Here is a 26,837-nt window from a genome sequence, read left to right on the forward strand (position 1 = left end):
AATTTTATCATGTAGGAAGAGGAAACACAGTATGTACATTTAAATATATTGTATTTTTACTTTGTATTCAACCATTCGTAGAACATTTGTTATGACATTAGAAAAAAGGCGTTTGATACATATTTATATGAAAGTATCTCTTCATCTTCAGAACAATCTATTACATGGTACATACGTACATAGAGCTTAGAAAGGCAAACTTATTATAACCCCATAAATATATCTACAAACATTCTTGTTCTCGTACTCAATTACAAATATAAAAAACAACATTTTGCCACTCCACATACACGCATATTCTGGGTACGCTCTCTATTTCAAAACAAACTAATTATCCGATTAAAAAGCAACAACAACAACAAACAATAGCAAATGAAAGATGAATAAAAAAATGTTTATAATAATAATCGCATTTGGAGTCAATAAAAGCCTCGACTCGACCTCAGAAACGGAAGCAGGTATTGATGTCTGTGTTTTTTGGTAGATTCCGGAATACGGAAATCATATAGGATTTTGTGTAATAAGATGATCTGTTGGTGTGTCGCTCAACTGCACCCCACATAAGAGTTCATGGGGTAGAGTTCCGGTGAGCATGGAGCTAGGTCCAACAAAGTAAAAAAACCAGGTCAACGTTTTCTTTGGCATGGAGGGAGTCCAGAATCTATCAGTTCCTACATGACTCTAAAAAAAAAGAACCTTTCCACGTGCAAGAAGTTTTCTATCTCAATATTGTCTTTTCCGATAAAGATCGCATCAGGATACCCTGCCTTTTCCACGGTTGTGGAATAAACACTGCGTGGATCGATGCCATTTTTTTAAACCGAAGCTAAACACATCTGGCTAGCCGCCAAAACAACATAAAACGTCCTACCTGCGCATATGCTTATGGTTTGTTGTTATAAAACGGCCGTACGCTCAACATATACAAATTAAATCAAAATAAGAAGAATAAATTATTTCGTGGGCCACAGCAATGAAACCTTAGCTATAGTTTTAATTGCATAGAAAGTAATATAAAGATGATGAAATTCATTGACGTTTGAATATTTATATTTATTATTACTGTATTTTGCTCGTCAATTCTTTGCTATCAGTTTAAAGCTTGTATCCAGACTGGTTGTGACAATCCTCACTATCTAATATAAGTGGTCATGTTTGGGACAATGTTAATTTTTCATTTCATTCATCTCAGAGAAAATTGAAACGCACAACCAAGATGATCCAAACATTACAAAATCACAAAGGCTCAATTGTTTTTGTTTCTCAAATCCTGGTGGCAATCAAATCCAGAACTATTCAGTAGAAGAGGATTACTTGGGAATGATCTTCAATTCAACATTTGATTTCAAGTTAATCAAATCTATTTACAGTCGAGCAATATTTGCATTTTTTTTACGAATGGATGAACTTGCCATTCCATGCACTATTCTGCAGGGATGAAGATGGGTACGTAATCTGTTATAATACATCATCCCCACTATAAAAGTTTTCAAATCTTTGATTAAATTTTCTGATCAAGCATTGGATACATTATTTTTATTATTCATAGCTTAATAATTTTCGTTGCACGTATGAAATGCTGAAATGCACTTGGCTCGAAAGCGGGCGCCTGTGGGAATCCCTAATTCATGTATCCTGAAATGAAAAAGTTTTGGAATTTAGTTTCATAGGATATTTTTTATTATAAACATAGTTCATCTAAACGAGAAAATAACTTTCAATCTTACAAAAAAAAAAAAAAAACTTGATCCTCGCGTTTTGATTTGAAAATCTGTAAAATATCAAGAAGTAAATTATTTTTTAATGTTGTTCCTTATAAATTTTCGAGTTGAATCGGTATATAAGACTTTTATAAAATTAATTATGATTGATTAGAAGGATATCGTTCAACAATATTTAAAAAAATTGCTCTAATTTGCCTCACGTCATGAGTATTTTAGTCATAAAGATATTACAAGTAATAAATACACTCTTTTAGTATTACGTATTACGACAGATATTTCAAGGTTTTTTAAAATTTTTACAACTCAAATCTTGTTTTTTTGATACCAAGTCAAATATACTTTCACAGGTCATTTATGTCAAATAACACATCCTATCATATCCATTTATAGTTTTGGACTACATAAACTATCGTTATTTTCTCGTTTCGATTAATAAATAAATTGTATCCTGTGGTACCCAATTCAAAAATTTTTTTTATTATGGAAGGGGCGAACGGTGTAATATGAAGAGGTGGGTAAAATGAACAGTCTAAGCTTTTTGAGGAAGCTATGCACTGATTCCACTTTTTTTTTTTTTTTTTTTTGCAACATTGTATCAATTCCTATTCTAAGAGAAACATGCTGTGAATTTCTTTCTTTCCTGATGTAGAGGCACATGGTAAGTAAAACAATAATGCTCTTTTGGGGGAAAAATCACTTTTTACTCATCAGGAAGAAATAGAATTGAGTGATTACATACTTGACTGCTTTAAGATGTTTCACAGGGTGAACCTTGTTAGAACTAGCATATCAATATTCTTAAGAAAGGGGTTGATGGGAAAATTGCAAGCAAAGACAAGCTAGAGGGCTTTCATTTTTAAAGTTGAATACAATAATACTGAGTGTAATGTAAGCATAGTCATTATCCTCCAAACATTCATGTATATATTATGCATACCAATACTAAAAAAGTTACTACTTCATGTCTGAATAAATCAAATGAGTAATATTATGTAACATTGCACCACTTAAGATCAATGTCTATATTAGCCAACATGGTTTGGGTAATATAGACGTTGATCTTAATTTAAGTTGTGCAGTAGAACCATATGAACCTTTTTATTGACAGCACATAAAATTTAGATAACTATTTAATCAAATTTTACGGGAGAGCAAAAAACGTAGGCATGTTTATTTATACCAGAAAATTACAGTGTTGTCGGCAAATGTAGCTGAGATATAAGCTGTACAAATATTGATCTCCATATTTCCCCCTTCTCCTCATCTTTCAAAATACATATTGTTCATACGATACTCATATCTTCTCTAAGTTTTATTTTTCCTACATATCTCCGTATAGATAGACTATAAGAAAGGAGGAGACAAGACAGTTCATATAATAATGAAAATAAATATTTATGTAAATTATGTTCAATTATTCACACACACTCCATCATCAAATGACTTGGGATAATCCATTTGTAGAGTGGTGTTTTTCCCATTGACACTCCACAAATAGTAGCCAAGGGGGATTTAGTTTTGTTGAGAGCGTAGACCAAGTTCCTTTGACCAATATACCCCATGCCAATTATTATTTTTATTGTGAAGTAGTTGCCTTTGGATGAAGCTCCATCTTGATTTCATGCCCGACTCCCAACCCCATATGTTCTAATGGAACAGGATAAACATTGTTGCCGAATATACTTTTCTATCGGATGCTATCCACTTTTTCATTTAAAAATCTGAAGGGAAGGTAATTCCATCAGACTTTGAATTACTCCCAATATCCTGGTTGATTGAAGATACTTTGACTTCCCCTTACATCCAACACTTAGGTCCACATACTTTGGATTCCTCGCGATGTCCCTGGTACCCCTTGCAAAGTTCACTATAAATGTTTTAAATACATTATTAAGAGTAAATAATCTGTGCATATACTTTCTTACGTAGCTCATTTAAAAATAACTTTGAAGTTTATTGACATGAAATAATATAATTAAACAAAACTATTAAAGCTTCAAATGCTTTATTATAATTAAATAAAAAAAATTAAAGGAGTTACTTTGTTGCTTCAAAGAATGAATGAGGAATATGTAGACATACTGGAAATAAATGAATTAATTCAAGTATTACTGGTCCCCAAAAAATGTCCTTAGGAAATTTGTCATCTAATGGCATTAAGAATGAAAAGTTAATATTTACTATTTTCCAACTATATAAATAGTCAATATTTATATACAGCTATAACTTTCTGATTGGGTAGAAATATACTCAAAACTTATTTACAGATTAACTTTCTTTCTGTAAAAAAATCCCACTTATTCGATTGAAATAGCACATAACTCTTAAGATAAGCTTTTAATAGTTGTAGGGTAAAAGTGAGTGTATATCAGATTCACTTAAAAATATTTAGGTAGCCATTAGTACTCAAATTTATTATATAGTGACAAGGTGATAGTGTCCCATTTATATAAAACTTTTGGTTGATACTTTGTTAAAATAATAATTATACAGTTCCTTTTTTTTTCAACCTACCAATGAACTCTTTTTCCAATTCTCTTTATCGTGATCAAAATATAGAAGCTCTATATATGAACAAAATACAAAAACTCTACTTGAGACTTATCTAAATCCTTAATACAACACGGTAACATTTGAAAATCTTGCTGTTGGAAAGTTTGCTGGGGGGGGACATGCCGTTTTGTATTAATATAAAAAAACAGTTTTTAAAACATATTTTTGTGGGTTGTTAGATCATTTTACTATAATTTGATTTGAATATGTATATCCTGATATGCTAATACTGATCCGAGGGGATTATTTAGTGTTTATTCGGATAGTACTTTTAAGCAAATTTGTGAAATGTGTCCTATAACCATAGAAGATGGTTTCAATCTCAGAGACTCTCCTGAAGCCTTTTATAAAATCAAAGAAATGCAGCGCCCTAAACTATATAATACAAGAAATTAGCCAGGGTGTGGAGTCCAAATTGGGTAGGAATCCATCAAACCACGAACTTTTGTATGGTTTTGGGGGAGTCAGAGATCTCGAGCGAGTGGCCTTGAAAGTTGTAATCAACTTGCAGTGTTTGTTGTCTGTAGCACAGTACCATGATGCTTCTCCCACGAGTCGCTTAGCTTTGGCTGCACTAAATGAGTTCAAATGGACAAGGTTGGCCGAGAAGAGAGAAGATTGTTGGGGAGGGAGGGCCTCCTCAGCTCCAAAGTTTAACTGCGTTAATAATCTAGCTTCGTAACAACGGATACATAACACCACGAAAGGCGAAGAAGAGAAAAGGAATATTTAGACAGAGAGAGAGAAAGATGTGCCAAGCGCAAGTACGAACAGAATGAATTGTGCGCGCGTGCTTCACTATATTGTAAACTGCTGGGTCGGCACTCTCGTTTTCCTTTTCTTTCTCTCTCGCTCTTCTTCATACTGTATTGAGGGAGGACGAGTGTGAGGACTTAATCAAAACTAATTATTTCATACGATTCCTGTTTTACTTATTATATCATTCTTTAGTATTATTTTAATCGTTTTAAATTGATTTCGATTATGAATTGTTTTTTTTATTTTGGTTATTAAGAAAGTATATAATAAAAAAAAATAAATCAAGTAAACGACCTTCTTCTCTGAACTTTTAAACCTTTTTGTAAATATTTGAGGCTTCAAAACATTCTCTGAGGGTAATGAAACATCACTGTTTATGGTTGTAGAATTTTTTTTAATAAAAACTAAATATTTCCCTCAGATCAGCACTAGTATATCATGATATATATATATATATATTCAAATCAATTTATAGTAAAATGAACTATTCTCATTTATAGAAATTCTCAATAGTATATTTTATTTATAAAAAGAGAAAACTAATTTTTCGAAGGATAAACTATCCTTTAACCCTTTCAATAGAAGATTAGAAGGAAATCTTTGTGGGTGTAGTAAAGAAGCTCCTTCACTATATAAAGTGAATTTAGGATCATATTCTTAGTCGAACCCAGTTTAATCTAAAGTATCGTCAGGGGTCTGCTTACATGGAAACACTTTAAAGATTTACATTCTCTTTGAGGAGAATGTACAAAGAATAAGTATACTCCCACACGTATTCCGGAACTTCAAGATGTTGAATAGTATAACGAAACATGAGCTCCTTAACGGTTTCGAGAGAACCAGGAAAATGCTTCGTGTGGTCTCTAAAATATTTGTTAGACTCCAAGAGTTGAATTCTATACGCTTGATAAAAATAATAAACTTTGAATGTTATTTAATAAAAATTAATCCAACGTCAGATATTTTTCCCTGAACATTGGGACAATTCATTTTTAATAAGAATGAGGAAATTAGGTAACCATATTTTCTTTTCATATACCGTTATGATAAGAAATGTCAGGGATTCTGGAAGATGCATAAAAAAACGATTTTTGTTCATTCTAAAATTAATTTTAGATACTATTTTCTTGATTTTTTTGGTAAAATTGAGCACTTTATTAACTAGATCAATAAATATGCATTTAGCATGACATTTGTTTTCGATTTATTATACAATCTGTGATGCCAGTAAAAATGCTCTCTCACATGATAACCAAGAAAGTAAATGTTGGTTATGCCAAATCGGCATTTAGCTAGATTATTTGCTCACTTATAATCAAGCAGTCCCTAAAAAGCTTTTTCAAATGTTGTTTTTATATGAATTTGAAACCAAGATGTCATTCTTACAAAGACGAAATGGAGCCTGTTAAGAATCCGATTTATGAGTTTTTGGAACTCCTGTGCCAAATTTTTACGGCCAAAAAGGTATTTGTAAGAATTGAAAGAAAACAAAAGGGGTAACAGAGCCTATTTTTTTTTTTTTTTTTTGTATATTTGAGTTATTTTATTAAGAATGTCTATAACTTATGAAAGAAAAAAACAAAAACAAAATCACTAGAAAATAATATATTTCAAAAATAATCATAGTTAATTAATTAGAATAATAATTTATTTTCATTATTAGTTCAGAATAAAAATTAAAATATGTAAAATAGTAATCCTTGATTACTAAAAGTGTTAAATAACATCCAAAAACATGTTATCTACTAATAATCAATGGGCAAAGAGAATTATAATATTAATTTTAGCTCATAATTATAATTAATTAAAAATAACTCAAGTAATAGTAAGAATAAAGTTATAGAAAAATCTTAAGTTACATATTTTTTCCCTCGTTAAAACATTGAAATACATCTAAATACATTTAAGTACAATGTATATATATATAATTTTGCACTTTTTATATAATTACAATGTTCATAATAGAGTATATGGCAATGATCAAAAACTAATAAAAAAAAAAAAAAAAAAAAAAAAAAAAATGTTTCTTCTTTAACTTAAAAAAAAAATCTGAAAGCTTTCTATAGCAAAAAAACTTTTTTTCTGGCAAATTTTTGTCTTCCTTCCTTTTCCGAATTTGCAATTTTCCCTTTCTTTCCATAAATAAAAGAAACACATTTATCCACAAATACAGCAATAAACAGTTAACTAATTTATCAATTAATTATAATTTAAATATCTTCTTAGTTATTAATTATGTTTTCATTTTTTTGTAAGTATGTAGCAAGGGGTTGAGTGATGGCCAATCAACAAGAAACACGTTTATCACAGGCACTGTTTTTTATTAATAATTTTTAATTATAATCCTTTGCTTTTTTAATCCTCTTTTGGTTTAAGAAGATGCCTCAATATATCAATGGGTAAAGGAAAAACAATGGTGGAATTCTTCTCTGCTGAAATAGTGTTTAGAGTCTGAAAGAAAAAAGAATGAGAGGTTTAGAGAAAATTAGTTAAGTACATGATTAAATATTTTCAAGATGATAAATAATTGTCATGTTAAATTTGTAAAATTCATAAGGAAGTTGTGCATGTTGTAACTGAAGAATTGCATCCATAATCTTAAATGTACATTGTTAAGCTTATATTATTTTTTAAATAATTGAAACTCATTTAAAATTGTACGGATAAGGCAGTTCCCAAAATTTTGACATCCCATCTGGTATTTAGAACAATACTCGACTCGGAGGCAAAAGCTGTAATTTTGGAATAATTTTTGCTAATCAATATTATTTTATATATATATGCATATGGTATATGAATAAAGATAAAAAAACATATCAATTGGTAAAAAAAATATCATCTTTAATTGTGATGGATGTTCATTCTTGGTGATGGGATTTTTGAAGATAAATATTACAGTTTTATACTCTTCGTACTCAACAAAAGTCCCATCTCTAGCCATCTTTTGTTATTCAGAATATGCAATTTACAGATATCTTTCTTTTTTGTTTCATAGTTATTTTTACCATTTCTTTAGTGGTGTCTACTGTCTGAAAAAAAGGCAGAAATACTCGTTGGAATTGTAACTTGTACAGTTTGCCTATACAAATTGCAACTTGTACAAAACATACATAAAAAAAACATATACAAAATTAAATAGCGAAATCAATAGTCGTTAATATTATCAAAACTATAACGAACAAAAAAAAAAGAAGAAACTATCAACATTTATATATTTGTTATTTCTTTTTTTCCTAAGGGAAAAATTGGATCGTATGATAAATGAGAAAAGTTTTTTTTTCTTTTTCTGATGTCGTTAATAACAGTCATCATAAACGTAAGACCACTACTCTACCACATCACTTTCTATTTTTTCAGCTTTTGCAATAGGATCTGTTTATGACCACTCATCGTAGGGATATATTTATGTAGTTATTGCGATAGTATTGTACGATTATACGCCTATATATGTATATAAATCATAGTTGTTTCAAAATTATTATTCCATATACAAAGAAAATCTACTTAATAAAATATTCACAGGCATAAAAATGTGCAAATCACAACATGCACGCATAAGGAAAGCAGATCTTCATAAAATAGCTTGGGTTGTAAATTATAAGCATGTTTTTGCATATAAAAGTATTAAAAGAAATCGAAAATAAATGTACACACCCTTACAATTTGAAGAAAGGGAACCCTCCGTTATTGAGCTGGGATTATATTCCCCGACCCCGAGATTTATAAAAATATTTTTTCATTCCATTTAATCTTTCATTTTATTGCCAATACGTTTAATTTTGTTTCTAAACAATTAAATCTGATTATCATCAATTCTTTATTTAGCTTGGCATTGTCTTATTAAAGATTTACTCGTATATTTAGCAATTTTGAACCGAGGATAGTGAACTAAATTAACTATTTTGCTAAAAAGTTGTTCCTTTTTTATTTCTTGGATTTCTTTTAATGTGAAGACTGATGCGTATAGCGCAGTAACTACAAAATTGTAGACATTCATTTATTTAATGCACGCAACATCATCAAAACTGATGGGTAGTAATTTGATTCCTAAAATTTGCATAGCGTAATTAATAATTGATATAAATTTGGATGATGAATAAAAAAATCCTATAAGGACAACGAAATATCTCTGGTTGAAATCCCAAACTTATGTTGATAGGATTATATAGAAATAAGAATGATTTTTTTCTCCATGAAATATATTCATACAAGTATTTTGAGCATTTTAATTTATATTTAAAATTCGTAAAATGGATGAAATAGTTAAAAATGTGATAGAACATTTAAATGACGTAATTATTATAATTGTTCAATTGTAATATCATGTAATTAAATATGTTTTATTTTTGGGGTTTGTTTTTACCCAGTTCACTAACTGCCTTATAAAAAGGATATTCACTGATGCAAGGTTAAGAACCAAAACAGGTTAGTTATCTTAACGTTTCCCTAGATTAGCTGCAAATAACTGTAAGAGGAAGGAAATAAACACGAATCCCACACCGAATCTAGCAAGAACCATGGCAGTCTAGGAAACAATACCCCTGTTACAACTTGAAATTGTGAGGTTAATTTTAATTTTTTCTCATCGACTATACCTTTCATCAAATTCATAATTGAATCAATTCATTTTCCCGGTAAATCTATTTGTTTTAAATACTTTCTACTTAGCCTCAGAAACGTTGGAATGTCTGTATTCCTCTCCAGTGGACAAGGAATCAAAGGCTTTAGGAACAATCCTGTTCTTCGTAGAATAATAAAAAATCTGCTTTGGGCCTATTTGATGCGATCCTACATTATGTATACCTTTCGTCAATGCTTCGGTTTCTAATTCGATAGGATCTTCAAATTAAAAAAAAAAAAATCCTTCCTTCCGAAATTTTGTCTAATAATAGTAGTTACCACACTTGAGTCAAAGATTGGAGAAGTGTTTCACTAAATTACATATATGCACAGTCACATTAAACAAAGATCGATACATATTGTTATTCTGTATGTTAGGCCAGTTCGGAAAAGAACAAATTTAAGATATGGAAGGGGAGAAATGTATTCTCTCCAGCCTTCACCTCTTTTGGACAATATACAAACAAATATTTTTTTGTACATTTTTGGGATCATAAATTTAGTCAGAAGCCTGCCATGTTGTCCTTTAAGTCTTTATAGGGAAATAATAACACATGGGGTGAAAAGGTCCTTCTTAATAAAGAAAACACGTTTTTTTTTCACTCAAAAATGTATTTTCTTAACTTATTATCATAATATTATTTATTATTTTTTTTATTCGTTTTATGGAGCAAAGTCATCATAACACTTTTCAAGCCATTGCTTAGCTTGAACTGTATTTTGCCATCAAGAAGGAGAGAAAAATTAAAACTCAAACTTATTTTTGATCCATTGTTTTGGAAATTACAAAAGTAGCCTCACACTAAGCAGAATAACTCACAAACTAATGAATAAATTGTAAAGACATTTTGACAGTTTTCTTTTGAAGGTTGTTTCTATCTAAAAATGGGGTCAATCAAAAAAATTGGTGTTCTATGTGTAGAGTCTGGGAATTTTCATCCCATATGTTATATGACTTAAAGAAAAGTTTTCATAGTCACTTATTTTCCTCTTGCAACGCAATCTCTCCAATTTTAGGGGAAAAACACTTCATTTTTTTTCTTAAATTAAAAAAAAAAGTTGAGTAACACCCCTATATGTTGAGTGAGTTGGTTTTCTGTCCTAGCAAACAAAAATAGGGTAACGTCATCTGAATACATGTAAAATATATGTTAATGATGGTCCAACTTGACACCATATTGAAAAACTTTCGATTAATCTCGTCTTTAAGATTCTCCATATTTGGGAAAAATAATAATGAAGACATGGACAACCTTGCCGCAATTTCATTTTAAAATAATCAGTTGACTTTTGTTGAGAAGCAATTATATAATAGTACTGTTATGAGGTTAAAATATTTTTTTTTCAAATAGTCCTCTCAGCATTTTCAAAACATAATTGTGCTCGATAGAGTCTAATGCTTTGAATAAGTTTATTGAAATCTCTACTATCAATGTTTTTCTTCCATTTACGGCCTCAATGATAATTGATAATATGTGCCAAAATTTTATAATATTCGTTCAATATCATAATGTGTATCCAATGATTGAAAGCTTCGGAAGTCTACCAAATTCCCTTCCTAAAGATAATACTGAGGATTAATTTTTTTGTATAAATAAAAAGCTTCTCAGTAAGTCCGTCAGGGCAACCAGCCTTGGCCCTTCTAAAAACTTTACCAATATATTTCTCAACATTATTCAGGGAGATAATCGAATTCTTGAATTTCAGACGTGCAATGAAAATTTAATTAAGGCCACTTACATTTTTGTGAAGCCAATCATGAAAATACCCCTTAATTCTTCGCTTTTTTCAAGTTCAGCTCCATTCGTAACTATTTTTGTCATTGTTGAGGTAGGTGGAGTCTCTTCTTCAAGTATTTAAGCCTCTGCATGGTATCATTCCTCATTTTACTACTTTATTCATCCTCTACTACTTCAGATATTTTAAAGGAGTTGACAGCATCTGAAGTAAATGCTTTTGCAAAAGTAGAACAATGATTTAAAATATTATCTGTCTTTCATTGAAACGTCTAAATTCCAGCTTGATTTATATAAATATACTTCTTATAAGTAATTTGAGCAGCCTGTTTTTAGACATTTCATATTTTATTTGATGATAAAAAGATGTCTAACTTCTTTTAAGGCTATTTTTGAATTATAACTTGAAACTTTAATTACTGCATAATCCAATTTGGAATAACAAATCACTTTCTTTTAAAGCTATATCTAAGATTCCACTGGATCATTTAATGATCAGAAGAGGGTAAGTATTTTGTCTTTTGTCGTTCTTTTCATCAAGTGACGCGATGCTAATATGATATCCAACCTTGATTTCCTCATACCAGACCTTCACGATACATTATCATCTATAGAACATCTATTTATCACATATTATTTTTGGTAAAACCTTTAATATTTATCAGTCTTCCTGTCTACGTCAGGATTCAAATCGCCAATCAAGGTGAAGAGTAGACTGTTATTGTTACAGCTATAAATAATTACTTGATAAAAAGAAAATCATTTTACGTTGGGACAGTGAATGATTTAATTTGGAGAATGATCTTGAGCCAGTCACTTTTGCTATAAAACATTTTTACTAGCAAACTGAACGGACGATTACTATATATATCAAAGAAAACGCTCATATATATCAGCTTGAGGCGGTGAAGATAGAAGAAAATCCAACCAGGGTACAGAAGTACAGTCAAATTCATATGTGGAAGAAACAACCGGATAGAAGAGCTTGAGTTATTGTTTATTAATATCCATGAATGCTAGAACCAAAGAGTTAAACGAGTCATTATGAGAAAAACAACACTATTTTCTATAGACGAGGTATGACTTTAATCCCATATTTACTACAGGAAAAACTAAACGTGAGCGTAGGTGAACGAATATGTAGAAACTAAATTCAGAAGGATCAATCTCATCCTTGTTGATCTCTGACCTTTGAAGGCTTCAAAGCCACTTCTGGCCTATACTAAGAGTAAGCTGAAGATCTAAACCAATCCCCTAGATTCTTTTGTTTATTGATTGTTTTCCTCTCTTCTTTTGATTTTTTTTCTTCCCAATGCAGAGTTATCATGTGAATTTATACGGTTTGCGTATTGTAGCCAAATAAATTAGGATCAAAATGGATAATTTGATCATCTTTCACTAATTGGTTTTAGCTATGATCCTGCACTAAAATAAGTTTATCAAAAGCAATAAAAAAGGAGAAAAAGAATAAAATAAACGGTGTTTATTTTATTTCCCGATCAAAAATGAACAAAACGCATGAACGACATTCATTTTCTACTCAATCTTCAAACTTGATAATATATGAGCTTTTAAAATGAAAAAACTCTGGAAAGGGGAGATATATCCTTAAATGCTTTGAATGGCTTTATCTCAAATTAATAACCAAGTAGTGAGTTTATGGAGGTAGTCCTTAATTTAAGCTAAAGTTAAGACTTTCAGCTTTCAAACAAAATAGTTGGACTATTTCTTGAATATAATTAGTTATTATTTTTGTTAGGAACTATAAGCCTCTGACGACAAAAGGTACATTAATGTTCTTACTCATACTTATAACATGATAAATGTATTATGAAAATGCTTTTAAGACCTTTGAGCAGCAGTCTTTGATATAAATATTCCTATCATTTATCTCTATCTTCAACACCAAAATCCCTAAAAGGAAAAGAAGATTCGAATCTTAAAAAATTGTGAAAAATAACAAAAGTTTTAAGAGGTTTGCCAAAAGTATCTGACAATATTGTGAGCATAAAATATGTCATACAAGGCTCAGAATTTTTTTGGCTAGTAAAATTATAAGTTAACAAAGTATAGTTAGAATGCTTTGATTGATTTATATCTTATTTAACAATTGTTTATTTTAAGGCAAATTTGAATATTACTTCAAAAGTAAGTCTCTGCTACAATATATCATTTATGTAAATTTCAAATATATATTTGAAAAAGAGTATCAAATCCTGAAAAAATAGGGTTTCTATTTTTTTTAAATAAGTATTAAAAGGATCTTAATCAGTCCGGAGAAGTTAGCCAACTCCTTCCAAATATATTTTGGTATTCCTTATGTCAAAAAAATGTATATAATATACATCCAGGAGCATTATATACAGTGGAGCCTGTATAAACACTCAATGCTACCTGCAAAAAGGCTTGCAGACTTTCTTTAACATCACTACATTGATGTTCCTTAGATAAAAGATGATTGTTTTCTATTCAAATAACAGACAAACTTTGCGTTATTAAATTAGATCATTGTTGATAATTACTTATAACTTAACAATAGCTAATATAAATTCAATTAATCAACAATCAGAGTATTAATTCGGGGAAAAGAACCAAAAAAATTGACAAATACAGTACATTTTTGGGTTAGTGAGGTAACACCGTGATATAACGGTTAATATTAAATGAAGTTAAAAAAATTATTTTCCCTATTTCTATCCACACATCATCAGCAAATATCTTGATGTATTCATTCAAATTATTATATGTTTAAATACAAAATCAACACTATATAATAATAATCCCATTAGTATATTTGCTAAATTAATATATTTCCAATTTTCTCTTTCTTATCATAATTTGAAATTTGACTTGAACGTAACTTAGTTACCAACACAATTACATATAAGAAATTATTGCACCACTATGATTAGATGAGTATAATTATTGCGTAAATTATGTAGATTTGCAAAAGCTTTGTAAACCAACATGGAAGACCAAGGAGAGTTGCAAACTTTTTTGTTCAATTACACGGAGTTATTCGATCTGGGACATCCCAAAATTTGACACGACATACCAACATTACATTTTTTTAAACCAATATAATGTTGTAACTGTTACCGATCCCGGGAACAGTTGCAACTGTTAAAAAACTCATGCTTGATATCAAAATGAAGAAAATTAGGCAAAATAATATGTTTAATGGAATAAATAACTGGACCTTTTCCGGTGTTTAATTATTAACTTTCAATGTGTTATATATACAATATATGTATCGATATATAATAAGATTTATATTCGATTACTAATGAGTAATATGGATTGCATAAATTAATTCACTCAAACATCTTGATAATTCATTAACTCAACAAACATAGATACTGTGAAGCGTGGATAATTTGTGGCGCCCAACACATTTGTACTGAGCGTTACAATAACTCAATATTGTTCAGCCTTATTAACGAAAAAATGACTACCTTATTATAATAATATTGCTCCTCCAAAAATTAATGTTACTTTTCGAAAGAATTTTTTTTTGAGCAACGTTACTAAGAATTGAGAAAAAATATTGAGTATTCCCATAATAATCAGCATAGTGTTATTTCATGCATCATAAGAAATATTTTAGTAAAGAAATAATGGAACAACGTAGCTTAATAGACAACACGCGCGGAAGCATTAATTTTCTTCTACTCAATCTACATAGTTGCGCTCCCAAGCGTTCATAGAAAAGGAAATATACATGATGTATATTGACTTGAAAGAAGATTCCTAGGTTAAATGGGTAGAATGCTTACTTATACTTTATCAATGCAACTCAATCTGACTAATTAAAGGAACATTAAATATATATATTTACAATTCAGATCGTTAAGGCATTAATGACAACTACCAAGAAAGTTAAAGTATATCTATGAGTATTATGATTAAATATCATGGCTAATGAAAATACAAAATATATAACATAACTCAGTAAAATATTATGATATTGAATGTGTTTACCTTGAGGAGTTTAAATGATTAAAACCTTTGTAATATTTTAGATAATTCAGTAGATAATTTTTTTTTCTTTCCTATTTTAGGCACAGTATGTTTTTCTTTCAAAAATTAGGGGACCTTTCAACTCTAAGAGGAAAATCAGTTCCACATTTTATTACTTAGTGGATCATCCTACTCCTTTTGGAAAAAAGCATGAAGAAGCGAAATGGTTTTAAGGCAAAATAAGATTATACATATTTCTTTGTTTTTAATTTTTTCTATGTTTATTGAATGTTTCATTCAAATTAATGTCGAGCTTGGTTTTTACTTCATAAAATTTGATATATTTTGTATTTTAATCATATTTTTTTATCATAGTGTTGTATTAGACCTAATGTTTTAAAATTTGGTTTATAAATTATAATAATTTGTAAGCCATAATCTAATGAAGTAGTTCATAATGTTTAATCATATTTCCTCAAATACAACTTGATTAGAATATGTTATAAATGTTATATATCTACTGTCGAAATAAGGGGCTCTCAAAATTTTTACATCATGTTCCACTTGTAAAATATCAAAATGTCCTAGTCCCATTATTATTTAAAACTTTTAAAATTTGACAAAATGTTCATTTTGGATCACCTTTATTCATAATCTCCCTTCTCTCCTATTTGAATTTCCGTGAATCTCTAAAAGGGATTTCAATAGTGGTTTGAGAAAAACTCAATGTATAACAAATATATAAGCAACAGAGTTATGAGTTATTGCGCTGTAAATTAAACTTGTAAGCTTTTTTTTAATGTTCCTTTAATTGGTTAGATGGAGTGTCACTGATTAAGTATAAGTAAACACTATAGTATTACAATTACTCCATCTATCCTAGGAATATTTTTTTGTGAAATCCATATACATATATAAAGTATTATATATTTCTTTCTTTAGGAATCACCTGAAATCGAACGAAGATTTATTTCCAATGAATAATACACTCGAATCCCTTTACTACATGGTAACACAAGTGGTTTTGCTACGGGTTGGCGACATCCTCGATATATACCAGCAAGTCGAAGAAAGTGGACCGTGGAATTTTTTTTTACAAAGAAGCTGTAGAATCTTCATTCCATTTATTTTATTTTTGTGATTGAGTGAGACTTCTTTTATCTATGGTGGAAAATATCATTTTTGATAGGCTAGACATAAGTTTCAAGGCGTCAGATTGGTTCATTGCTTTTACAATGAGAGGAAAAGAGTGGAGGAGATAATAGCAAATACTCTCAAGATAAGTTATGCATGTATATCAAAAAGAAATCTTCTTCCTGTAGGTCTGAACACAACATTCGTGAGATATATGGACTCAATGGACTTTTAAACAATAATACATATTATAATTTTATTGTATAAAGGGGACTTCTCCCGTTTTTTTAACAACTTTTGAAATCTTTAATGCGTTTTAAATAAACTGAAAGAAACTCCATTTCTATTAATTTTTTTTAAATTTTTAAATAACTGTGCAATATTATGCATTTCGCCAATTACATAATAATAATAATAACTTGCCGAGCTTTAGCCGAATATTCTTCTTTATACATAGTTATTTCTTATATTAAGTAATCACACAGTTCTCAGATTTTAAAAATGAGACATTGTCAGACAAACAGAAAAAGTCGCTTTATTTTTACAGATTAACACATAATATTTATCTATGAAGATTTATAATAATGCAAATGAGCATTTTTAGGCATATAAATTCTATAAATGTTGAAATTTCATACTAAAATATATGCATAAGTAAGAGCAAACCATATTATAGAATATTATAAATAAACTTTAACACTTTAGAAAGGGAACATTTAACATACATTTTATTAAAAGTTAATTCATACATAAATAATATAATTTATTACATTTTTTTATGTCAGATAAATTTTATGAATGTATGTACGTATGTAATAAATTTATTATTTTTCATCTTAACAAAAATATCTCCAAGTAGAAACAGTGTCCATAAATATTTATAGATATATTTGTACAAAAAATTTGTAGTTGAAGTTTGCTGTCATTAGACACACCAGAACCAAACTTGACCAGTACATATTCTGCAGAACATTTTAAAGTTTAAATGTTCACAGCTATATTACACGTTAGTATCAATTCTAACTTGTACAATCTGGTTGTACAAAATTGCAATTTGCATACAAAATATAATACATATACTTAATTTAAAAAAAACAAGTTATCTTAGAAGATTTTTCTTTAAAAAAAGTTTCAATAAAGAAATCTCGTGATGAATTATTGTTAACTGATTTGGATATTTACCAGTATTTTTTCTGATTTGGTCGCATTAAATAAAATATTTTGTATTATAATTAATTTAATATTTTGAAATACATTCAATACTGGTCCTAAAACCGTTTTTGACGAATTAATTAATAGAAAATATATTATTGCACATAAATGAATGTTTACATCACATTTCTGTCGTTCCCTCCTCTCTATCTAAAAAAAGAATGTCATCCCACTAGCCTTTACTGTCCAGACGTAAATTTCATCTTTTACCCACTATTTTCAACTTTATTGTTGTTCCAAAGCACCAAATCTGGCTTAAGAAGCCACCTCCACTAAGTGATCACTTTTTTAGGTTTGACTGTTTTTAAAAATCCATCTATGAATACAAATGCCTATCTTCCTTTCTTTTTTAATTATATAATATAAATATTTTGGTGCTTAAGGGAGTTCATTGCAGCCATAGTAAATCTAAACGAAGATAAATTATTTGTAAGATGATCTCCAAACTATACTTTAAGGAGACCTACTAAATAATAATTTATGAAATGGGTCAAAGAATTAAGTAAAGTTGAGAACTTATATTGTACAATATAATCTATTTTTTGATTATCTTAAGAAAACTTATATGTGGAAAGTGGAATATATTAGTGCCATAAGTGTTTTATTAATATGAATTATCTCTTGAAAAAGATTGAAAGGTTATAAATTCTAATAATCAAGCAAAAATTATATTTCCCTTAATTTTTTTATTCCTTTTTCAGTAATTGATTCATTCGCTTCAATACGTAACTTTGTGCTAGTCTTATTTAATCCAGGCTCGTGATTAGTGGAGGCCATAAGAGGGGGAGGGGGTAATTTTTTTAGTAGCTGTATTTATTGGTTTATTAATAAAAGCATTGTAATACTATAACGCCAAAAATAACATATTTGATGCATGAGTTTTGGAACCACAATTTTAGTAGTTTGACAAATTTTTATGCTCAAAAAACTTCATTCATGCAATAAATTATTCTTAATAGATCAATAAACAGGAAAACAATACAAATTTATTTCTAATTATGAGCCTTTGGGGTTACAAACTGACTGTTTTATCGTAAAAGAACTAAAATCACATGTCGTTTTTTTTTGAAAAATTACAAATCTAATTTAGTGGTGTTGCATGGTCAAGCTTAAACATTGTTTTAATATATGTCCCCAAGAAAGTCATTCCGTTAATTTGAAAAAAAAATCCTAACCTAAAACTCTAAGATTTATATTAAAAAAGTTGAAATATTTGATTTTGACCGACTTGAAAAAAAAAAAAAAAAAATTGTCCTTAGAATTTGTCAAAAGTTACAATTTCAAAAAAATCAATTTTGATCAACTGTAATCCTATTGGCCGTAAATAAAGATAATATGACATACATAAATGTTGTGTACCTGTTGCAGTTTGATACATGTTGTAACTTGTATGATCAAATTGTACAAGTTGCTACCCAAAATTGAGATGAAGAATTTTAAATAAAGCATTTAGAACATTTATGATGAGAATAGTGCAATAATTAAGTATTTAATGGATGATTAATTTATCAATGATGCAATTACTGACTTTTTTAAATAAAAATTACTAATTGATATTAATACCGTCTGATATTATAAAGTTCAAATGTCCACAGTATTATTACTCTTAACTAGTCCTAATTTGAATTGATCCCAATTATATAAAAGCATCGATGTATAGTTGATATTTAAAATGACTGATGGTGTAATTAAATAATGGGTCATCAGCAACAAAAATTGTAACTTTTACAATCTTCTAGTGCAAGTTGAAACTTATTCAACCTATACATATTTACGACTTAGCAATCTCTATTTGTGTTCAACAAACGATTGTTCAAAACTCTAATAAATCAGGATTTAGAGAAAACAAATCGATAGCTGACAAAAAAACCTACGGTCAATGGAAATGGATTAAAAACATTGTGATATATTTTAGATTCTTCCTAAGATATAATTAATCTATCAAGTGTTTGTAAGATAAAAGCCTTTCTTATTCAAGGACATTTATCAGAAACATATATTGACAAATCCTCCACTGGGCTTTTAATTTGTATATACATTCAATCAATAAATATCTCTCAAATATCAGAGATCTTACTAATACTAAGACTCAGGCAAATGAATTAAGTAAACAAAAAAAGAGAACTTTATCATTTCTGATAATATTTCGATATTATTGGTTTCTTTATTTTGGGGGAAAAATCATTTATTGATTATCAACTAAACATTTTTATACAAATCTATGTAGTTTTTTGTTTGTCTCAATCAAGACTGCACATTCAGAATGATATTTTTGTACAATTTATTGACGATTAACTGAAGTAACCGAGTTACTATTTGCTTCATAAATGATATTAACAAAACAGTAGAAGCAAGATAGTCACATTTCAATAATTTTTCAGAAGGGTGTCTGCTTATTATATCCAATATTGTGTAAGTGAAGTTAGATATGGTGAAGTTTTTTTATCGAAATTTATTTGGCCTAGCTTCTTTTCAGCTAGGATCGTTTAAGCTAAATCTTAAAAATCTATATTAAAATGGCAAGGCAACAAAACAATACCACTTGACTAATGATAATTGATTTCATAAGGAACTTTAAAATTATATTTTTACAAAACGTGGACTTTTAGTTCATTTTAATTTTCGCATTAATATTGGAAGGTTTGGTGATTTTTTAATAGACATTCTGGTTCAGCCATCCATTGTGAAAAAATAAAAGTATATTAATATTTCGTCATCTCGTCATTATAAGTGAGAAAAAAGCCAAAAGGCAGTGCATCTATATTTCCTAGATGCCGATGTCGCAAGGATTATAGACATTGTGAAGTGCTCCAGGATTCTGGTTTTCAAGGTAGCCAAGATGAAGAATGATGGAGAAGATCTCTTCAGGAAAGCAGGGAGTGAAGGAGACAATTGAAAGAGGAATTTTGAGTTCTTGTATTGTTTGGAGAGGAAGATAAAGGATCACCCCACTAAATCGATAAATTGCCTCCTCCGTGGCTATTAAGACTATCGGAAAGGCTATGAAGGGCGACTTGGATTGCCCTCATACACGAGAATCCCACACCACCTTTTTATTGAAGTATTTAAAAAAAAACTCCTCAAGTCCACATTTTGCTGCCAACTACTGTATATCTACATGTTTTTTATTTCGTGGTCGGTTTTATCCATCTTCGTCATCTAATCCATGTTTCAAGACTCAAGAAATTAAAATTTCCATAAAGAGGAATATATTTGTCTCTTAGAGTAGGTTCTCACTTCACTTATAAGCTGTCCCACAGTCCATAAAGAATTGATCTATTCATTATTTTCAATGAAGAAATTGCAAAATATAAGTACAACGGTCAAGTTGAAAACAATAATATGGAATAAAACTCGCTATAAATAGTTTAGCAATAAAAACCACACTTAAAAAATTATTATCTGTAAAAAGGACGCCGAAAATACTCCGCGCTGAAAAAAGCTTGCACAAATAATAAATCTATTAAAAGACATTGCTGAAATCTACGACAGCCTCTCATGAGAGTTGAGACTCTCTTGATCTTCTTAAAGAAAGTGTCTCATTCTCATTTTGTAGACGTGATGGTCTTGGATCTACTGTTTTGTTCATACGACATATGCTGGTTAGAATGTTTTAGAAATACTAATCACATGTGTATCAGATTCTTCCTTAGATCCATTCTTGCTTAGTCATTGATATGCTACAGGGGTCTGTCAATCAAAAAATGTTTTTGCAGATATATTTTACAATGGCTTCAATCTTTCAATTCGATGTTTAATGATTTCTGATTGATCGTTTGAATTGTGAAATTGAATTTACCCATTGAAATTAATTATTAATTAAATAATTTAGAGATTTACTTTATTTCTTTTATAACAAAAATAATGGGTGTAACTAATTAACTACGGCAAGTTGCTCATTACTTATGAATTTGCCGGTAAAGTCTTGTTTTGCAAGTCTTCGGAACAATCAATATGTTGCTTGACAAACTTTAATGTCAAATGTCACAATATTAAATAACATTGATTATGAACTACTATAAAGCATATATAATGGAATAATGTATTTAGTCTTATCTGATCTTATTTTATCTATAATTGTATATTAAAAGTTTAAAATATACATTAATAGATGAAGATACTTGTATCTCTATCAGTTTATTTTCCCAACTAGGTGACGCTCAGTTAGTCACTTGCTCGTTAGTACATTTTTATTTAATAGATCAAGCATTCACGTATTTCTAAGATATTACATGCAGATTCAAAACGAGTCCTCCGTAGTCAAATATAAATAGATGCAGATAGACCGGAGATTTTTTCTTTATTAATATAAATTATTACATATATAATTAATTATTGAAATGAGTATACTGAATTTCAAACGGGAATTTATCAGTATGTAGGTACATATAGATATAATAATGACTAGAGTTGTAAAAAATATCAGCTAAAATCTATACAAAACTTTTTAAAATAGGCATTCAAAACAGGTTTTTTTACCTGAATGTGTCAGATGGAGTTGAATTGATTAAGTATAATTGAAAATTATAGTATTACAGTCCCTCGTCTGACCTAGGAGTTGTCATTGAAGTATATATAAATGGAGTATATTTGCTTCCATAGTAACGGCCGAGACATACACTTATGTACGTTGATTTCAACATAATAATCATTTGTCCCGAGTGTGTTATCAATATTATTGAAAATTCTTGTACAATAGGAATGTTAAAAAAAAAAGAAAGAAACCAAACCTTAGCATGGTAACCCCGACAATTTGAAGAATATTTTAGAGAAGAAAAATAATAATGCTTATAACGTTTCATTAGATCAGCTATAATCAGCTGTGATAGGGGAGGAAGGAGAGAAGAAAATAAACAAGACAATTGCTAAAATTACTCCGATGTCAATGCCCAGTTCTACTCTGAGTCCAACAAGGACTTACAATTATAACTTTGCAACAAATCCTGAGGGTAACCCTCCGTTTTTCATGTGCACACATGAATGTTTTATCAGGTATTGAACATAGTTGAATCTATCTAGGAAAGGATGTTCACTACTCATTAATAAAATATTAATGACATCTGTTCAGGAAGAGAAAATTCATTCTTCAGATTGCCAATTCCAAAAACGTGCCAGTTAAAAAATTTACAGGATTTACATCACTTTATATCCATTGATAGAAAGATAAAGTATGACGTTCGTGCAAACTTTTAGAGTGTACTCGACATATGTATTTGAATGTAGATATAATATTTTTCTTCTACAAATTTAAATGTAGAAGGCTCTCCTTTTTATTACAGTAATTCATTTTCTAACCCCAAAATAATACAACAGATAGCTCATATTATTACAGGTCGCAAATAAGTAATAACATAAGTCCTACTCCCTCTTTCCACTCACACTCACCAAAAATCCCATTCCTACTCATGATCAAACTATTAGTGCCATTCAAGAAATTTCAAATGCGCTCCCAATCACTAACTCATTTAAAAATTGTAGTCTTGCTTATTTTGTTTAGAATCATTGAGTGAGTTCCTCCTCTTGCTCAATCGGGTTCACATTATACTTTTTCCCAATTATTTAATGTCCTTTTTAAACAATTAAAGATATTTTCCGGAAGATTTTTATGAGTGAATGATTTAAAACTGTTTTTTCCCTTCAGCTCAATTTTTAAATCAATAAGTGCGCCCTCTTTGTCTCAAGAATCTTGCGAGCTTCTAAACAATTTGTGAGTTCATGTATTCATTTTTATAAGCTGAAATATGGGATTTTGAATAAATGCCTAAATATATATATATCTACAAAATCATCATAATCTAAAATGTAGCAATTGTTTTTTTTTATAAAAAGTACCCAAAGATGATAGAAATCGGCATTGTTCAATCAACATTGACTAACGATATCCTATTGACTAATGATAGACAAAAATATATATTTATGTAAAATCAAGAAAATATTACTAAGGAGTATGCTTCTAGAATTTGTTTAATGTGGACAGAAATTGGACTAACCATATATATAAGTAATATTTTTGGCAACCGTTCTTTTGTTAGCAAATTATAATTACATCAACTAAAATATATTATATTGTTTTGATTAATATTGCAATTATTCTTCCCATATCATAAAATTTTTATTCTCATCAGCTCAATGTGTGTATGATCAATCAATGGTGCCTCCTAGAGAAAAAAAATATATACATTTGTATAAAGTATGACCTTAACACGTGCAAAACTATTATACAGCTGCCAATATGAATATTACTTTTTTATTATTCAATAAACTTTTGAAGAGAGAACTAATAGTCTATCTAATAGAATGTCATGATAGCAAAGCTGATCCTCTTCCAAACATTGCTCAAAGAATTGTAAAGGTGAGCAAGTCATCTTTCTGATTTATTTATTTTTACATATCGGCAAGTACTATTTTAATAAGTTCTAGAAATATACATTAACTATATGGACATCAAAAGTGATGATACTATGACGATTTATTATACTTAATCAGTGCAATTGCTCAATTAAAGGAACATTTAAAAAATGGTACCATATTTGCTATCTATGATGTATTATGAATTATATATCAGACCCAATTTCGTCGCTGGGCGATGTATCTATTTGCTTATCTGAAGAATATTGACAGGAATATTTTTAATTTTATTCTTCAAATTTTCACCTTATTTAATCGTTATCGTTATAGATATTTTGGTTTAGGCTTCCATCAATCACTTTCCCCTTGAGGTAAACCCCATCTCAATTTTGGAAGCTATAAAAATTACGAATCTTCTTACTTACATAATCCTCCCCTGTATATCTTTATTCACCCAATTTCTTAATGGTTTCATTCGTTTATCAAAAAATAAATCATATAGTAGAGAAACAACTCTGTATTATGTACTCAACAATAAAGCACTCAACTTTGAAAGGAGTATAATTTCTATTTTTCTTCTTTCCAAATTATGTATACTGTTTATTACTCCTCTTTATAAAGAAACCAAAAATAAATATATAAATAAGAAATGAAAACAGTCTCAGGATTGAATCAAATAGAGGGGTTGCCAAACATATTTTTGTCAATTATTTAAAATTCAATAGTGAGAAAGTAATTTTTTTTACCTATTGAGCAAAAGTACTTAAATTTTAGTACAAACAAGTGAAAAGTTATCCATTCCACTTCTCGACTCATCCCTTAGTCTACGAATCGACTCCGAGGGATATTCATATTATTCCAGTAGAGACGAAATCACAAATTTCTCAATCTAATGAGACCCTCAATCTATGTACAATTAAAATCCTTCATACTAATTGCCGTAATATCTTGAAAGAGTCGTGATCCCAGTCTTATATTATAGAGTATGAAAAAACCCTTAATATTGACGAAATGGTGCAGATTTACTAAGCTAAGCTGTCTTAATAAACAAATAACTATACAAAAAATTAAAAAACAATAATGAAAGAAAAGTGGCGTCACTATCCTGGGGCAATGCCCATGCTTTAAGGTTGTAAATCCTCTAAGCATTTCATATTATGACAGGTTTTTTTTGTTGTTGGCATTTTGCATTTTCTAAAGCTGTTATGATTATTATTTCATTGTTGAGGAGAGAACATCAAAGTATCAAGAGAAACCACGAGTTTGTGTGTTCGAAAAGATGGAGAGTAACACTGGCGTAACAACGGTCGAGAGTTATAAGTAGTGATGAAAATCGGCTATATTTTTAGCTTGCCCGTTTTTTCGAAGTTTGGAAACTGATGATGGAATTTTCTTTTCCAATGCTGTTGTCATTATTATTTAATTCCTGAGCATTGAGCTTCGTTTTTTACTACCATCAATTATATTTAAAGCCTGATTGAACATTTATGTGTAATAATGAAACCGGAAAGTGTAAGTCCTGGTTGAACTCAGACTAGAATCGAAGATGGAAACTGGAGTAATTCTTTCCTAAGTTTTGTTTATTTCCTTCTCTCCCTCTCCTCGTCACAGCCATTAGTGTCTGATCTAATGGAATGTTATGATAGCTAAGCTGCGTTCCTCCTAACCATTCTTCAAATTGTCAGGTTACCATGCTGATTTTCGGTTTCTTTATTTTAACATGCCCAGAATGCTTTCGATTAGTATCACTAGTTATAAGTCTAAGTCCCTATTGGACTCAAAGTAAATTGGAGGATCCAAATCTGAGTTATTCCTGTCTATGCCCTTGCTAGTCAAGGAGATGAATTTGTATTTGTTTTCTTCTTCTCATGGCTGCTAGTAGCTAATCGAATAAAAATTCATGACAGCCACGCTGCTCTTTTCCAAAACATTCTTCAAATACTTGATTTTCATATTCTTTTTTATATGTCCTCATAAGCTGTCTCCAAGCTTTAATTTAGAAAGGGAAATTTTGACATCTTTAATTGTAAATCGTATCCGGTTCGTAAGGGCTTGAGTAAGAGGAGAGGTGAGTTTTATACGCTTCCAAAAAATAAGATTTGAAATAAAATGCTCAACAAATATCTCGTTTATTATTGAAGATCGAATTTTTTTTATATATATTAAAAAAGGCTAATCAACTGAAATAAAAGATCCTGACGTCACATAAACACAATCTATAGTCTAAAATTGGGATTCTCAAAGTAGTCTATATGGTTTGAATCCCCATCTTTTAATACATTAAAATAACATTTTAAGGTGTTAAGAGTAATAAAAATAACTTACTTGTAAGTATCTAAGCTGTAGCGCCGAAGATGAGCCGGCCATGACATTAGACGCGTCCCTAAGGGCTCTTGAAGCTTTTTGTTCTCCTTCTGCTGCTATTACCTAAATATAATAATACGTATGTTAAAATTGATGTCATTTGTTTTCGTTTTTTATGCATAGTTTATAACTTTCTTTTATTTTTTGCTTTTTCACTTTTCCTCTTTGTTATTTAATGGAAATGTTGTGAGATTATGTAGGTGTGGAAATGGATAGACGAGTGTATGGCACACATGTGCTCTAAATAAATAAAAATGTACAAATAAAATAATCTTATTGTAGAAAAGATTATGATGCGGTAAATGAACGTGTTTTTTTTGCTTTCTTTTCATTCAATAATAATAATCTAAAGCTAATCAAAAGATATTTGTAATAAATATTAACCTAAAAGATTTTAATTAAATATGTCTTTAGATGCAACGATAGT

General features: G+C 29.5%; 1 protein-coding gene and 1 long non-coding RNA gene across 6 annotated transcripts in view; both read right to left on the minus strand.

Annotated features, from left to right (window-relative positions):
- Window positions 1–604: 604 nt before the first annotated feature.
- Window positions 605–5,147, minus strand: LOC121125695 (uncharacterized). Its single transcript, XR_011782054.1, has 3 exons — window positions 3,650–5,147; window positions 2,464–3,591; window positions 605–1,635 (listed from the first exon to the last, which is right to left on the minus strand). It is a non-coding gene; the product is annotated as an uncharacterized lncRNA (long non-coding RNA).
- A 1,479-nt stretch (window positions 5,148–6,626) lies between these two features.
- Window positions 6,627–26,837, minus strand: part of LOC121125699 (band 7 protein AGAP004871) — a 430,618-nt gene continuing 410,407 nt past the window's right edge. For all 5 annotated transcript variants that reach the window (XM_071891491.1, XM_040720912.2, XM_071891499.1 and 2 more), the window contains exons 9-10: window positions 26,372–26,473; window positions 6,627–7,487 (exon numbers count right to left, since the gene is read on the minus strand). In XM_071891491.1, coding sequence (XP_071747592.1) covers window positions 7,392–7,487; window positions 26,372–26,473 — 198 coding nt within the window. In that variant the 3' untranslated portion in view covers window positions 6,627–7,391. The remainder of the gene's footprint in view (window positions 7,488–26,371; window positions 26,474–26,837) is intronic.

Source organism: Lepeophtheirus salmonis, chromosome 1 (assembly GCF_016086655.4).
Source record: "Lepeophtheirus salmonis chromosome 1, UVic_Lsal_1.4, whole genome shotgun sequence".
Taxonomy (NCBI): Eukaryota; Metazoa; Arthropoda; class Copepoda; order Siphonostomatoida; family Caligidae; genus Lepeophtheirus; species Lepeophtheirus salmonis.